The sequence below is a fragment of the Quercus suber genome, unplaced genomic scaffold, assembly GCF_002906115.3.
Source record: "Quercus suber isolate HL8 unplaced genomic scaffold, Cork oak 2.0 scaffold_85, whole genome shotgun sequence".
Lineage (NCBI taxonomy): Eukaryota > Viridiplantae > Streptophyta > Magnoliopsida > Fagales > Fagaceae > Quercus > Quercus suber.
In genome coordinates this window covers 1,426,978-1,443,760 of record NW_027069550.1, presented here as the reverse complement: position 1 = coordinate 1,443,760, position 16,783 = coordinate 1,426,978, and the positions used below count along the sequence as shown (strand labels likewise).

Genomic DNA, 16,783 nt, shown 5'->3' with positions numbered 1-16,783 from the left:
TTTTTTTTTTTTGTTTTAGGGGTATTTTGGCCATTTTTAGGTTTCGGAGGTATTTTGGTCATTTTTTTGGTTTCGGGTGTATTTTGGTCATTTTTTACGTTTCGAGGGTATTTTGGTCATTTTTAGGGTTTGGGGGTATTTTGGTCATTTTTTGGGTTTTAGGGGTATTTTGGTCATTTTTTAGGTTTTGAGGGTATTTTGGTCATTTTTAGGTTTTGAGGGTATTTTGGTCATTTTTTGGGTTTTAATGGTATTTTGGTCATTTTTTGGGTTTCAGAGGTATTTTGGTCATTTTTAGGTTTTTGGGGTATTTTGGTCATTTTTTTGGGTTTCGGGGGTATTTTGGTCATTTTTTGGGTTTCAGGGTTATTTTGATAATTTTTTGATTTTAGGGGTATTTTGGTCATTTTTTAGGTTTCGAGAGGTATTTTGGTCATTTTTTGGGTTTTAGGGGTATTTTGGTCATTTTGTAGGTTTAGGTGTTATTTTGATCATTTATTAGGTTTCGGGGGTATTTTGGTCATTTTTTAGATTTCGGAAGGTATTTTGGTCATTTTTTGAGTTTTTGGGATATTTTGGTCATTTTGCAGGTTTAGGTGTTATTTTGGTCATTTTTTAGGTTAAGGGGGTATTTTTGTAATTTTAGTAGTTTTGGGGTTGGGTAATTGGGTACCCAATTAAAACCCAATAAACATTAGTGTTAATTGGGTTTACTTGGGTTAATACTCATTTAACCCAACTAATAATTGGGTGGGTTTGGGTCTATTTTAAGTGGGCGGGTTTGAGTGGGCAAATGGGTTTGGGTTGATTTTGCCACCCCTAACCACAGGTGAGTCTTCGACTCTTTTCTTTCTTTGATTCTCTTTTCTCTCTCTCTCTCTCTGTTTGTGTGATTTCTTGATCTGGTTTGTTGTTTTATTTTTTATTTTATCTTCTTTAGTACTTTGTCCTACGGTCTCATGTCCTAGCTATTATGCCAGCGTTTAAACTTAGACTTGAAGTCCAGACAAGATTCTTTTGACAAATTTGAGATTACAATTTGGTCCATGTCTTATAAGTGTACGGTTTGTCTTCAAAAGCAAAGCATTACTATTTGCAATAACGCAATACTTTTTAGAATCTCAATACTTTCATGTATGACTTTTCTACAACTTGTCATTTGTTATTAAATTAATAATATATAAATATAATAAACGATTATATGTGTAAGTGAGTGTTTTTTTTTTGGTGAATAGGTAATGGTTATTATTATATGGTTTTGTACTTATTCAATAATTGTTTGTTATTTTTGACAAATTAGATAATTATAACAAAAAATTGGAAGATTTGAACTTTTAGATGTATATGTTAGAAACATCATGAGATGTAAGTTAAGTTATAAAACTCTTGACAATTTTTTTTTCCTATATGTCTTTTAGCAATCTTTAATAATCTCATTCAACTATTTTACATAGTATAGATATATGCATATAATATGGTTAGTAAAAAATTATTAATCTTATTTTATGTCCCCCCTCCCCCCAAAAAAATACAAATTCTTGGCCTTAACACTGGATAAATAGCCAAGAATATGCGAAGAACACATATGGACAACATTCAAGAATATCAAGAACTTTCAAGCATATTCAACAAATTTAAATAATCAACTAGCATGATTAAATCTTAAATTAATATTATAGGAAAATGAAAAACAAGCTAAAGAAAGATATTATACTTGTATGCAAGATCCACACAGTGGAGGAAGAAGTTTTTGGTGGAGGTCCTAAGGGTAGAGTAGAAAAGAAGAACTAGAAGAGGGAGAGTGAGGCTCACTCAATATTTTGAGTCTCAGGAAGACCAAAATATGACAAGACTAACTCTATTTTACTAGAATTCAAGAAGAGGAGAACAGAGAATGTTTCTATCTCTTTTGAAATAGAGGAGAGTGAAGTTTATATAGTAATAGTGAAGAAGATATGAATGAAATGTCATTTAATGGGGATTAGTAGGGTCTTAATCTANATTTGATTGGAATGTTTATTGTTTCGTGCTTAACTTCGAGTTTATTTTTTAAAACCACTTTCGTTCTATGCTTTGGATACCCAGACACAATTGACAATACACGCTTAAGAATCAGCGTTGGATGTAGTTAAAATATTGGCGAGCAGCTAGAGCATCTCCATCATCCCACGCAAATATACTACATTGAATTCTTATTCTTTTAATATTCCATTAAATATTATCTATTATATTCTTCTCTCTCCCGTTGTTGTCTAAAATCTAAATTGATCTCCAAGTCTCCCAACTGTCTGAAAATAGGATGTTGACTTGAGGGAACTCCAAGTAGTAGCACAATCAGAAAAATTGAAGTAATATGTTTGAATTTTTTACCGTTACCTTTCATTGGGGTCAAAACTAATGAAGTGGAAAATTTGGGCTCTTGAGAAGGCAACAACACACAAACGAGAGAGAACAATATTCTTGCTTTATATAAAATTCATAAATGTGTATGGCTAATGGAAGCTGTAATGTTCATATGCCAACATCATTTTTATATATCGGCATGTACTGTTTTGAATCATTAGCAGAGCATATATGTGGCAAATTTAATTAAAACTTTTAATGTGTGATTCAAATTTTTATTTTTAACAAAATATTTGGGATTAAACAAATAGGAAAAACTTTGGTTCAATAATTCAATGCATTGGATGAGACACAAGATAGACATGTGACCAATTTTTGACACATGTTTAAATTGTGTTGAGTCCAGTGCACTGAAGCTTTAAACCCAGGCAAAAAATGAGTGAATTTGAAGATTTCAATTGTGGGAGTCAACAGATCGGCACTCATCTGCTGAATAGGGTATACATTAAATTCTTTCCGTTTTAGTCATCTGCTTGCTTCCCCTCACGAAACAATAAACATTCCAATCAAATGGTTGAATCGCTCACCTCGTGACGTCCAAACTAGATTTGAAAGAAATTAATATTAAAATGTATAACAACACAAGGAGAATATGGAAGTTTGCTAACACAAACCTGGAAATATATAGTTATAGACCTGTAATGGTTCTAGGGAAAAAACCAGTGTTTGAAGCACAGGGTACAGAGTGTACCAAGCGTCCAAGCCTAGCCTGACCTGATTTTATAAGTGGCATGAGGGAAAAAATTGCACTCGACCAATTAAGCTCATCAAAGCAAAAATAGATAACACAAAGGTTACGGCATCAGTATCATACATATTCTACATTGTAGTTTAATTTTCTCATTGCATCTGATATTTTCTTACTTTCATCTAAATCAGAACTAACAAAATTCAGTATCCGCACTTGGTTTCTTGAAGACCTAACATGACTGAAGTATGCATAAGACTCTTCAACAACTACATATCCCCCACAATACAAAGGCAATATTAATAAACAACACTTGCTGTGAGAGAAATATTGCTTTACTTCTTGGCGAAAGTGATGGTCATGGGGTTCTGAGGAGTGATTTTGAAGCCCTGAAGGGTCTGCATTGCCATGGAGGACTGCTGGTCGTCTTCAAATTCTACAAAGGCGATACCTGGCTTTGCTTCAATCATTCGGACTTCCCTAAATCCTGGATACTGTTGGAAAAGCATCTCCAACATCATGCTAGTGGCTTCATGGGGCAAATTCTCTATGAAGAGTATATTGTTTGGAGCAACTGCTTCTTGTGCACTTGAGTTTCCGTGGCGGAATGAGGCCTGCATAAAACACAAAGGCACACTTTAATCCAAATTGATACAATCATATTGGACACTATTTTCAAACTCTCTTCCGGAAAGAAGAAAAGAAAAATGGTGCCTGAATAGTAGGTGAGAGATATGTAAAAGTTTTGAAATGGGATCTCAGATCCACCATTACATTCCTGATATCTTTAGGTTAATGATCCAACCTAAAAAGATGATCGCAGAACCATTGTAACAAATAAAAACTGTCCCACATCCATGTAAGAAAACCATGATATTTGATTGCCCAACGGTCCACACAGAGAGGGAGAACACATGTATGTAATAGAAGACAATGCAAACAAGAGAAAACTTACCGTTGAGCCCCCATTTTGAGCACTCGAACCATTGGGCATGGTAGATTGCTGCGCTTCTTCAGCACGCCGCTTTCTTTCAGCTGGACATGCAAGTTTAGGTAAGCACAGAACACAGATGAACATATAAATAACATAGAATTGGGACTGGATTCAATCAGGAAAATAGAATGTATGTGTGGTATTATGATCTGACTTTTAATTTTTTAAATTTTATTTTATTTAAAATAGTAACATACAAATAATAGTCAAGTATTATATATTTTTGGAGGCAAATACTGCTTGTGCACCCATATAGGATTGAACAGTAACCTCCCTCTGCACTCCTAATTTAGGGATTTAGGAAAGGAGAGGCTTCCATTTAGTTTAAACTTTATACTTCGAAAAAAATTGGTATTATAGTTTTTGTTGTGGTGACATTATCAAATTTCTGCTTTCTTATACCCCCTCATCTCCCACTAGGAAAATCATTCTCGACATTCTTAAAAAGTAATCCCATCATTCATTTGTTGTAACCAGCGTGGTTATATGTTTAAACTTGTAATGATTCAGGCATCTCAAATGAATATAAATATTTACAACATAGCATATGCTATCAAAAACCTCAATGTTATACAGGACATAGATACTAACTCTAAAGAAGATTTGCACTATAGAAAATGCCTAATGAATTTTGTTCACCTTTTTCTTCTTGCTTCTTTTTCTTGTCATAGCTTCCATCTTCTTTAGCAATACAATCTGACTTCGTTTTTGCGTATTGAATTCGCTGCACCAAATTAATTATGCACAAATTCAAATTTACATTACATAGTAAAAATCTAAATAAATGAGAATACGGCAAGCAGTTCTATTTTCAAGAAAGGATAAAATACAACAGATCAACTCATTGTAGAACTTAAATCAAAGCCATCATTTGGAGCTGCTATGAAAAAGTCTTCAAGAAACCATTCAATTTTCTTCATTGAATAGGGAGAAAAAAGATACTCCATTGTATTGGACAAAATATTTGACCAATTTCAAGGTACATAGTTACCACCAGTTAGTTTGTTAATATTAAGGAAAAAAATATATCATTTCCAACAAGTCACAGTATTGTAGTTCAAAATACACAAGTGGTCACATGGGGTCTCTATAAGTTTCAATTGGCAGATTAAACACACTTCAACAGAGTTAAGACAGTTTACAGCTGGCTCAAAGGCAGAAATGAGATGTTAATCTCATAGTTACAACAGTTCCATCGGGTAAAACTGTTCTATACTTCTGCATATGAGGTAGGTGCCTAAATATGTATTATGATAGTTATTATTATATTTTTGGAAAAGTAATAAATTTTATGAAGATATAGAGGCATGTAGCACGGGTACACCCACAATTAAACTATAAAATTACAATGATTAAATATGCATAATTGCTTTTGATAAGTACAATGATTAAATATGCATTATGAAGGTTCAAATGCCTTTTAGCATTCAGATGTATATTTTCCAGCAAATATTTCCAAAGCATAAAAAGCTAGACAAATTCATTCTATACAATAGTATGTCAAAACTTGACACAAACCAAAGCAATTTGGGAAAAGGGTGAACTGGAACATTTTATCTTGATGCATTATTTTATTCCACCAGCAGTAGAATGATTACATGAGAACTTCACACATGAGCAAACTTACTTCTCTTAAGCTTATAAGAGATGCAATCTATACAGAATCAAAGATCTGTTAAACCAGAAAAAAGAAGTGCAAAAACATATGGGACCACAAACAACCCTGTGTGCAAATAGAATCCAAGATCTAATGTAACAATATGAATATATGATATAGAGAAGAAAGTTGGACCTGGTTCTAAAAATTGAAATTTTAAACCAAATAAACAGATCATACACAAGCATGTGCACGCAATATGCAACAAAGTACCAATTAGCTTCTTGAGACCCACCATAGGCTTATCATAAAATGGAAAGTTCTGCATTTGCCGAACTGCATTACTGGCAGCTGTTATTTCGGTAAACACAACCCATGCTTGGCCTCGAAGCTTGGGTGTCTTCAAGGCAACAACATCCAAAATCCTTCCATATTGTGAGAATAAGGCATAAAGGGATCTCTTCAATTCTGTAAAAGGAGGAAAAGCTGAATTAATACAATATCAAGATAATATAATGAAAATGTAATCACTAAGCCTCCATTTGTTTTTATGTAAACTATTTTCCGGAAACTGTTTTCCAATTTTTCTTATGTTTTGTATAATAAAAAATTACTAGTTAACAATAAGAGTTTTCATTGTCAACAGAAATTACACCAAAATCGTGGAAAATGATTTACATTTTGGTAAAAGTAACCATTTTTCAAAACTAAGCCAGTGCCCCCTTTCTACCTCTCCTGACCAACACCCTCCCCCTCCCCCACTTTGCACTGCCACCATCAACACTCCCTGCTCCCTCAGTTACCACTATTTTTACCAGACTATCTTTTAGTTTTGTTCATACGTAAACCTAGGGGTGTAGGGGTATTTTGGAACCAAAAAAAAAAAATCCGGTCCAAAAAGGGGAAAACCCTTAAATAGTAGTATAGTAGTATAGATATATATATATATATATTCTTTAAAAATGCTTCTATTAAAAAAAATTTACCAATGAAAAAGGGAACCTAAATGCAAAGTTGAATTTTTCAGATATCTTAATGCATTTTTTTCTTGTATTTTTAGGTAGAAAAGGACATAATAATTAATGAAGTAATAATAGAGAGTGTGATTTTAGATACGATACAAAGATGGATAACAATGCATGTGATTGACCCTGATTAGTCTATTGAGGATCCATATTCAACCCTAAAGTTTTGGGACTAAGGGCTTTGTTGTTGTTAATATTGTTTGCTACGTAAAGCAGTTTTGGGACTAAGAATTTTTTGTTGTTAATGTTGTTTGCTATGAAAAGCTATTGAGGAAATTTGAGCTCTAGACATGCCCATCCACTAGGGAGGGAAGTGCTAGTTGGCCTAAAGTCGATATCTTAATCCAAAAGTTAAAGCAGAAATGACAGAAAGACCACATGGGACTCTAATCTATTTTATTTTTGGCACAGTCAGTTACATTAACACCTCTCTACTAATTGAGCCCTTCCTCATATTTTCCGTTCAAACAACCCCCCCCCCCCCCCCCCCCAAAAAAAAAAAAAGGAAAAGAATCAAGCATATTCCAATTTCAAATCATAAAACCTAAAACTCACGGTTCACCTATTTCAACACTGCCCTTAGTCCAATAGCCAAATCAAACCATCAAATTCTATGTATGTGGTTCTAAGCATGAAGTATATCTGCCCATAAATCCACTAGCACCAGCTACTTGACACAATTTTTTATTCTAACTAATCACATACACCATTAATGAAATGGACAGCAGTCACTGATTTTCCACTACATGTCAAATGCACTATTATTTGGGGGGTTCATTTTAACTTATCTTAATCTTCAATGACTATTATTTTTCTTGTTTTCTTATACATTTTCATTAATGCAAACCAAATTTCTTCTTCCCTTAAATTCTTCTCACAAACCATACAAATTTTCACAAGTCTTGCATATTCAAACAAGGGCTTATTAAAAAGAAAAAAGAAAAAAGAATAGCAACCTTGAATTAGATATGCCAATGAGCTCTAACTCAAATGGAAACTCCTCCCCTGGCAATGGCAAGAGCAAGGTGGATGGTGAGGTCAAGGTCTCAAGACCCATGGGATAGGCGCGTAACTCAACAATAAAGAAAATAGTAATCTTGAAATAGATATGGTACAAAACTTAGTTACAGTACCTCAAATGCAATACATTAGGTTTTCCAATTAAATTCAAACACATGGCCGCATCGACTTTAATTGTCCTTGAAAATGATAAAAGTATCTCAGATGCAGTACATTAGGTTCCCAATTAAATTCAAACTCATGGCTGCATCGAATTTAATTGTCCTCGAAAATGATAAAAGCTAATGTACCATGCCTAAGACATTGTACCTAAGTTTTCCCTTTGATATGAATATTGCCACAGTATTCCTCACCAAAAGAACAGTAATTCTACGACTCAAGTACTCCCTAGTCCCCCGTGATCACTCTCACATAGATATTTAAGTCTCCACCATCAACATATTCTATAAGTTTAACTTCATTTATAAATCAAATCATAATTAATCTCTACTACTGAAGCAACTAATCCTCTGTTTGCTTCCCTAGAAAGTGCAGGAAAATTAAATACACAAAACTGAAGTTGCACAGCTCCACTCAAAAAACCTATCAGAAACTAAAATTCGGTTCAGTTAAGTTAAATGTTACATTTTCATCTTACGTTTTTGTAACAATTACCTCTTATATAGGTTTCTCGGGAACCAAACAAAGGGTTTAGCAGAAGAAGCGAAAGAGAGTTCAAAGGGTTACCTTCTTTCTTGACCTTTTCGTTCAGATTCTTAATGTATATAGTCTGACTAGGAGGTATGTCCCCAGAAAGCATGGTTGCTCAGAGAGAGAGAGAGTATCTGTGTGCGGTGTGTGTGTGTGTGTGTGAGAGAGAGAGAGAGAGAGAGAGAGAGAGAGACAGTGATTCGAATTGGACTGAGCCCTAGGAAATAATCTGAGTCTGATTTTGGGCTCCGACGTTTAGGACCAACTGGCCCTAGAACCTTCAGCTATATTAATGTAATAATGGGCCTGGGCCGCTGGCCCCATTTTCTTTTCTCCCAAGAATCGCCTCGACCTCGCATTTGCAATTTTCCTTTCTGTGAATAGGGTATTAAATAATTAAATATTTTTTTTTCTATTATTGTTGTAAGTCTAAGAATTTAGAATGCTAAACAAAGAATAAATAAAAATATTATTAAAATATAAGGAATATAATGGAATATGATAAACATGATTGAGAAATAAATTTTTATTTTGGTTTATATGTAATGGAATAACACTTGAATTTAAATTTTTTGAATGTGTATTTTATGAACATATTTTAATTTGGTCTATTTAGTTAGCCTTGTTAAATAGTATTACATAAGAGATGATTATATTAGTCTTAGTTAAATATATTTGGGAAAAATGTCAAGAGATCCCTTAATCTTTGAGGGAGTAGCTATTACACTCCCTAAACTTTTATTCTGGCTAATTTGCTTCTTGAATTACACGCACTTGCCAAATAGAATCATTTGTTAGAATGTTAGTTAAGTGACTAATGGAACTCACATGCTTTTCATTTAAATAAAGCAAACTATCCAAATCAATTGAGATGGAGAGAGAGGAAAAAAAAAACCAATACTAGCAGCAGACTAACGGATGACGATACTGGCAAGGAACCCATGGACAACGGTATCAACATGGTTTCAAAGCTCAAATCGAAACTTCTCTTTGCAACTTCTTTCTCCAAACCCACAAATCAGATACCATGGTTGACTCAAGATCGCTACCACCACTGTCGGCAGTAGCTTCTAAGTAGGACTATGCAAACCAGTACTGGAGCTGACAAGACCAACCGGTGCCGACCTTCCCGCACCGCCACTACAACCGACCAACGGAGTTGATGCCGGTGATCGGAATGCGAAGGGAGTTTCGACTCCAGTGTGGTGTAGTCATCGGAGCAGCAAATCCAAAACAGAAGCCTCGCCTCGCCTCGCCGAACCGATCCCTGTAATAATTTTCAGATGTTTGGAACTTTGGATACAGCGTTGTTTTACCAAGTATCCATTTAAATTTTTTTTTACTAAAACACCTTCATATTAGGTATTATTATTTAAAAAAAAAAAACACAAAATGGCACTGTTTTGTTGCTAGGTTTTCAGATTTCCTAAGTATAAATTCACTCTATTCTCTCTCATTAGACCCTCAACTCTCTCTCTCGCTCTTGCCAGCTTGACGCTCGCCTCTCAGCTCTCATCGCTCAGCTCGGCTGGCCTCTGCATCAACAGTAGGCGCTCACAGTCACCGGCTCACCGCAGGCCCGCGGCATACCACCGGTAAGCCATAAGCTTAAGCCCCTCTCCTCTCTTGCCTCTTGGCAAAAACATGATAAGCTTAATGAGACAGGCTTTTTGGAATTTCCATTTGTTTCTTCTTTCTGACGAAAGATGAATAGACCTTGCTATTTGAGCTTACTAAGTTACTATTGGTTAACAAAGAAACTGGCCCACTTCACCAGTGACGACTCCAGAAATTTTTTTTTAGGGTGTTCCTCGACAAGCATAAATTACACAATCTAATAAAAAAAATATTATAAATTGACAAAAACAACAATAAAAAAATACGCAAATACATAAAATTTACAATTGCATTCTACGAGTTTTCATCTTTTGAAATTGTTGCATAATAGTCTCATTATCAATGCTGCAAGCTATATCTTTTTCAATATACACAACTAAGCAATCATTCATCAATTGATCTCCCATTCGATTGCGCAGTTCATTCTTTATATATTTCATTGCTGAAAAACTTCTTTCTACTGTTGCAGTAGCAACTGGAAGGGTCAAAGCTAACTTCATAAGCAAATAAACTAATGGATAAGTCTCGTGCTTCCTTGTGCTCACTAACTTTTCAGCAAGTTCACTAACTCCTTGAAGCTCTAAAAAGAAGTCATTGCTGCACATATCAAAAATGTAATTCTGCAGTTGAGAGTCAAGTGCCAAAATATCTATCTCAAGAAAATTAGAGGGATAGAACTTAGCTAGACGTATCAATTTTTCCTTATCGAAAGCCACAAATGAATTACTTGGATCCAAGCAAGCCATACAAAGTAGCAAATCGGTATTCACCTCAGAAAAGCGGTTGTTAAGCTCTTGAAGTTGCATATCTATAATTGTGTAAAATAGCTCAACACGATAATGATGTAAATTTGAATTTTTTTTGGGTGTTTCATCGCGGCCTCCCACTAACTACGAACATCACTTCCATGTCCAAGATAGGAATATCATGTGAGTTACAAAATAAAGATCCTTCAGCCAATAAAGATGCCCATCCATCATCTCTCATTACTTGCAACTGTTGCTTAGAAACTTAAACAAGATCCATAGCATTTACTATATATTGATTTTTTTTTTTTTGCAATGTTATTGACAACTCATTTGTGATCCCTAAAGTATTTTTCATCAAGTGTAGAGCAAAGACAAATTCAAAAGTTAGACTTGACCTCATAATAGATCGAGCTTCAACTTTTTGGTCGAAGAGGCCATCTTCTTCAATAATCTCTAATACATCAACAATAGCAGAGAACATCAAAATCAAGTTGAGAATACTCCCATAATATGATCCCCAACGTGTATCACCAGGATGTTTAAGATTTGTCTTTTGATTCAAACCTTGCCTACTTCTACGTACACCATTCTCTAAATCTTCTTTAATTTTGACAAATTGTGTATCTCGAAGAGCATCTCGTCTCTTACAAGAGCCTCTAACAATAGTTACTAAATTACTAACCACATAAAAAAATTCAGCAATGTTAATGTGATTTTTAGCAATAGCAACAAGTGTCAATTGAAGTTGATGAGCAAAACAATGGACATAAAATGCTGACTTGTTCTCTTTCAAAGTTAAAGTTTTGAGTCCATTGATATCACTTTGCATATTACTAGCCCCGTCATAACCTTGCCCACGTAAGTTCGATAAACTCAAATTACGTTCACAAAGTAAACCTTCAATAGCATGCTTGAGTGACAAAGCAGTGGTACTTGCTACATGTACAATACCAAGGAACCGCTCTATAATAATTCTTTCTTTGTTCACATAATGAAGAACGAGGGCCATTTGTTCTTTCACTGAGATATCACGTGACTCATCAACTAATATTGAAAAAAACCCATTATCAAGATCGTTGATGATGACTTTGGATGTTTCATGTGCAATTGCATTCACAATGTCTTTTTGAATATCAGAGTGGGTAAGCTTGCAATTTTTCCAAGAATTTTGCAATACTTCATTGATAGATTTATTGTGATCTCCCAAAAATTTTAAGAGCTCAAGGAAGTTTCCTCTATCACTTGAACCTTGAGATTCATCGTGACCACGAAAAGCTAATCCTCGGCATAAAAGGAATTTTATGCAATCAACTATTGCATTTAATTGAATCCGATATTTAGTTTTATCTTGTTTTAATTGCTTAACAAAAACACTTTGAATGTGTTGCTTTTACTTCAGTAGATCTTCACTTTTCTTGATAGCTTGGTTATAAGCACTATTAACTCCTCCAACATGGGAATCTAACTTTGCAACATGATTCCAAAGTTTGAATCCCTTCGTTACAAAAGTTTCACCTCCCCTTTGCTTACCAACATCTTACCCAAATAGGTAGCAATAAAAACAAAATGCCGCATCCTTGTCTATACTATATTCCAACCACTTTCTATTTATATACCATTTCGATCTAAATCGACGGGGCTTTTCAGAAAAATATGATACAGGGTAATCCTAAACAAGTGGTTGACAATGGCCTTTTGTTAAATAATATTTTCTAATTTCATCATGATTATTAGGATGAAAAGATGATATCTTTTGTCATAGCCCAGGATCTGAAGGAAGATTTTCTAAGTTAAAGTCAATACGAATTCGTTTAGAAGATGTAGATGAATCTTGCATAGGAGATGAATCTTGCACAGGAGATGAATCTTGGGTACGTGGTTTTCTTATCAAATATTTGTCCATAATTCTAGCAAAAGAATAAACAATAAACTATAAGTTTATTTGAAATATTAATAAAATTATTAATTATTATTGTTTAGTTGTTTCATTAATTTGTTTTTCTTTTATAAATTATAATTTGTTATACTGTTGTTTCATTAATTATAAAATTATTAATTGTTATTTAGCCTAACATAATTTAATTTATTTGTCTTTTATAATGTATTAGTTAATTTAATTATATAGATTTAATTATTGTTATTTAGCGTAACAATAAACTATATTGCTTTAATTTGTTTGTCATTAATTATACCACTTTAATTTATTATATTTGTTTGTCTTTTATTTGTCTTATGCACGTTACATATTCTATGTGCATCACAATAATTAAAACAGTGTAATTTGTAGCACATTACACTGCTTAGTCTGCTTTAATTATTGTTTATCCGGCCCTAGCCCATCAGCCCATCTACCCCCTCTCACTCAACAAATATGCACGTGCATATGCCTCAACCTAATGCCCCAATCAGCAATCACAAACAATAACCTGTCAATCAGAAAATTTCACAATCATAATAGACAATTCACATCACACTAAAAGACAATTAATATATTACCAACACATTGACCAACACCAACACACGTTACACACAGACCAACACCAATAGGCAACAGAGAAGATAAGGCCAAATTCAAAAAAAAAAAAAAAAAAAAAAAAGAGAGAGGCAAAAGCAAGCAATTGGCCAGCCAATCTGACCAACTGCTTGCTTTTGCCTTTTTTTTTTTTTTTTTTTTTTTTTTTTTTTTTTGTCTTTTTGAATTTGTCCTTATCCTATTGGTGACCCAATAGAATAAGGAAAATTCAAAAAGACAAAAAAAAAAAAACCATTACACCAACACACTGACCAATAGGATAAGGACAAATTCAAAAAGACAAAAAAAAAAGGCAAAAGCTAAATAAAGAGAGAGGGAGAGTTACGGGTTACTGCTTACTGGTTAGCATATTAAAGAATAAAGGGAGAGAAATTGTTCTTTCATAGTTTCATTTCAGTTTTGCATTTCAGACAGATAAAGAGAGAAACTAAGAGACTTAGAGAGAGACAGAGAAAAAGAGAGAAAAGGAGAGAGAAATACCCAGCACGAGGTCGACTGGGAGCACCGAGGTTCGAGCGGCGAGACTTCGATCTGTGATCTGCAAGACTGCGATCTGCGACTCGAGATGCGATGAGGGTGAGGCGGGAGCATCAGCACCGATCGCGAGACTGCGACGGGACGACGAGCGGTCTTCGAGCGACGGGACGTGACCTGGGCAGTGTATGTGGGGTTTGTTTTGGTTTTCTGTATTGGGGTTTTTTTTTTTTAGATAAACACTAACTGTATTGGGGTTTGTTTTGCTTTACTCAGGGACTGATTGATTAGGGTTTGTTTTCTGATTTACCTGCCAGTGACGTGACCGTGGCGTGGGTTGATTTCTGGTTCTCTGTTTTTTTTTTTTTTTTTTTGATAATTTGTGGGCTATGGGCTACCTGTGTAATCTATTGGGCTCGCCGTGGGCTTAGCTTGCTGTGGGCTTGGCTCTATTACATTTTTTTTTTTTTTTAAGATTTTAGTTCAATTTTTTTTTAAAAAAAAAAATTTGAGGGTGTTCCTAATTTTGTTACTGAGGGTGTTTCTAATTTTGTGATCAGGGTGTTCCTAATACAGATTAAGTATAATTTTTTTTTTTTCAAGTCAGGGTGTTCCTGGGAACACCCTGACTTATACGTGGCGTCGCCACTGCACTTCACACTTCACCACAATCATTAATACTCTTTTTGTACAATGAGGCCAATCCATGCAGTTGCCATAAAATCACTAGTAAAAATAGAAGCTATAAACTATAAACTATAAACTTAGTTATATTTATCATTTTTTTTTAGTAAAATGTTTTTTTTTTTTTAAATCAAAATTTCAGCACTTGTTTGGACTTTGTAGTGTTATATTGTTACTACAAATAGAATTTTTAATGTTTCAAATCGACCAAACTGATTAAACCTAGCCAACCAAACCGCACAGCTATAGGTCAGAAACTGACCCTAATCGGTATGCATTTTTTAATTATGAGAAAATCGATCCCTATCGATTCGGTAACAATTTTGAGAAAAAACTTAGACGACTGAATCGCGTACACCCCTACTTCTAAAACCAAACTATCTAACTTCTCTCTAGTGATTTCTTTCTCTCACTGTTTTCTTTCTCTAGCCAAATTGTGCCTCCATATCCAAAACTCTTAATCTCTAGCCTTATAAAATCCCAAATCTGATCTCCACATCTCAAATTCTCTCTCTCTTAAAAATTAATCCATAGATTTCACTAATTTGGGTTTCTCTTTCAAGCTCACGTACTCTCTTTCCTCTTACCCATGGATGGTAATAATGGCTATAGATTTACAGACATCAATAGGTGGCAGAAAATATGAACGATGGTAGAACCATAAAGTCATGCAATGCAACAGCCTATCTTTGTATCAGAACATGGTGGATATATATGTTTTGTCTTTAGGTTTAAATAAAATGCACATGCGTTAAGTTCTATTAGTCACTTAACCGACAGACTAATTGATGGCTCTATTTGGCAGAGGCTTGTACAGTTTAAGGAGTAAATTGACCAAAATAAAAGTTTAAGTGGTGTAGTTGCCACTATCTCAAAGTTCAAAGGGTCTCTTGGCATTTTTCCCAATATGTTTTGAATTTATAATGAATTTACCTTTTATATATGTATATTTATATTTTTTTTTATAAATTTTATTATGTATTTATGTATTTCATGATATACGATATGATGTGATACTACCGCATTAAATGCTCTGCAGCAACTTTTCTTGCCGCATTAATATGGAGAAGAACTCTGAACAATACAATCTCAACTACTGCCACTCATGGAGAATCGACGAAGGTACCTGATGGGACGGGTACTCAAGTGAATGTTTAGATGAAGACAAGTGGACGATTAAGATAGTCTAAAAGAACACTATATAAATGTAAGGGACCTCTTACAGGAGGGGGGAAAAAAAAAGAAAAAAAAGAAAAAGAAAAGGCTATTGTAATTCTAAGAAGGATATATACAAAAGTTTGTCTCTTCGGACATGAATTGACTTAAGTTTCAAGTTTGTTCTTACACTGATTCATCTGTAAAACCTTTGTTGAACATTGTTTAATTCACAACAAGCTTGGCTCTTTCTCCCACTCTCTACAAATTCATTGTACTGGGTTTATTGGGCTCATACTCCAAATCTTTTGGGCTTGGGTTACAAATCTGGACCCTACAATTATTATTATTATTATTATTAGAACCCCTACAATGAGTGGGTTTGGCTTTCTATTTTGGCTCAAATTTGGGCAACCACCTACTTAATTTTCAAATTTCAAAACCCATATTTCTCACATCTTTGGACCAAGAGTTTAAGATGACCTTACGTAACTATAATCTATATAATTCGGTATGTTAAGTGTTTTCATCACACTAATTGGCATAAAGATAATATAAACCATGAACAACGACTCAGTTAATTGTTAATTACTTTGTACCATGTGACGAGATGTTTTAAGAAGATTTTGGTGTGATAGATAAGCTTTGCTGAAAACTTGAATTCATTAGGACCAAATAAATTAGGTTTAGCCACTAAATTAAAACACATTATGCAGCCAAAAAGTTGATTAGCATTATCTTGGAAAGACAAAACTTAGGTACAGTATCTTAGATACTGTTCCTTAAGTTCTCCCTCTTAAGATTTAGCCATATGTTATTTAATTAAAAAATACACTCTCATCCCATGAAAAAAAATCCACATGACAAAATCTTAAAAAGTGAATTTAAGGAACAATACCTAATTAAATACTTTACCTAAGTCTTACTTATCTTGAAATAAAGTCCCATGTACAGACAGGCATGCAGTCAGTCTCGTTGAAGACTTTGAGCGTATATAAAATTCATAGAATACCACCGAAAATAGGAACCCTAAATCTAAATTATCTAAATTATTGTTCTTTGTTAGGTGGGAATTGCATATAACGACAAGTGATGATCTAGTGTTTCTTATCCCTAGCCCTAATGGCTGCTTAAATCTTATTTAATGAACACAC

General features: G+C 34.1%; 2 protein-coding genes across 3 annotated transcripts; both read right to left on the bottom strand.

Moving 5' to 3' along the window:
* Window positions 1-3,161: 3,161 nt before the first annotated feature.
* On the bottom strand, window positions 3,162-8,633 carry LOC112000441 (U2 small nuclear ribonucleoprotein B'' 2). 2 transcript variants are annotated; one of them, XM_024032575.2, is made up of 5 exons: window positions 8,454-8,633; window positions 5,978-6,150; window positions 4,725-4,809; window positions 4,047-4,126; window positions 3,162-3,705 (listed from the first exon to the last, which is right to left on the bottom strand). In XM_024032575.2, exons 1-5 carry the CDS (start codon window positions 8,524-8,526, stop codon window positions 3,427-3,429), a joined length of 690 nt encoding a protein of 229 aa, XP_023888343.1. In that variant the 5' UTR covers window positions 8,527-8,633; the 3' UTR covers window positions 3,162-3,426. The 2 variants fall into 2 exon arrangements, with proteins under 2 accessions (XP_023888343.1, XP_065630127.1); XM_065774055.1 differs by lacking the exon at window positions 8,454-8,633 and adding an exon at window positions 7,664-7,685.
* A 924-nt stretch (window positions 8,634-9,557) lies between these two features.
* Window positions 9,558-11,792, bottom strand: LOC136067790 (uncharacterized). The gene is made up of 3 exons (XM_065774085.1): window positions 11,174-11,792; window positions 10,584-10,842; window positions 9,558-9,684 (listed from the first exon to the last, which is right to left on the bottom strand). Exons 1-3 carry the CDS (start codon window positions 11,790-11,792, stop codon window positions 9,558-9,560), a joined length of 1,005 nt encoding a protein of 334 aa, XP_065630157.1.
* Between the last annotated feature and the right edge of the window lie 4,991 nt (window positions 11,793-16,783).

Excerpts from the sequence above, each read along its gene's own strand:
- LOC112000441 (XM_024032575.2), bottom strand. The coding sequence starts at position 8,526 with ATGCTTTCTGGGGACATACCTCCTAGTCAGACTATATACATTAAGAAT. Across the intron at positions 6,151-8,453 it reads CGAAAAGGTCAAGAAAGAAG|AATTGAAGAGATCCCTTTAT; the intron begins GTAACCCTTTGA and ends CTCCTTTTACAG. Across the intron at positions 4,127-4,724 it reads AAAGAAGCAAGAAGAAAAAG|CTGAAAGAAAGCGGCGTGCT; the intron begins GTGAACAAAATT and ends TTGCATGTCCAG.
- LOC136067790 (XM_065774085.1), bottom strand. The coding sequence starts at position 11,792 with ATGGCCCTCGTTCTTCATTATGTGAACAAAGAAAGAATTATTATAGAG. Across the intron at positions 10,843-11,173 it reads TCGATCTATTATGAGGTCAA|ATATGCAACTTCAAGAGCTT; the intron begins GTCTAACTTTTG and ends ACACAATTATAG. Across the intron at positions 9,685-10,583 it reads GTTAGTGAACTTGCTGAAAA|GGATCGGTTCGGCGAGGCGA; the intron begins GTTAGTGAGCAC and ends AAATTATTACAG.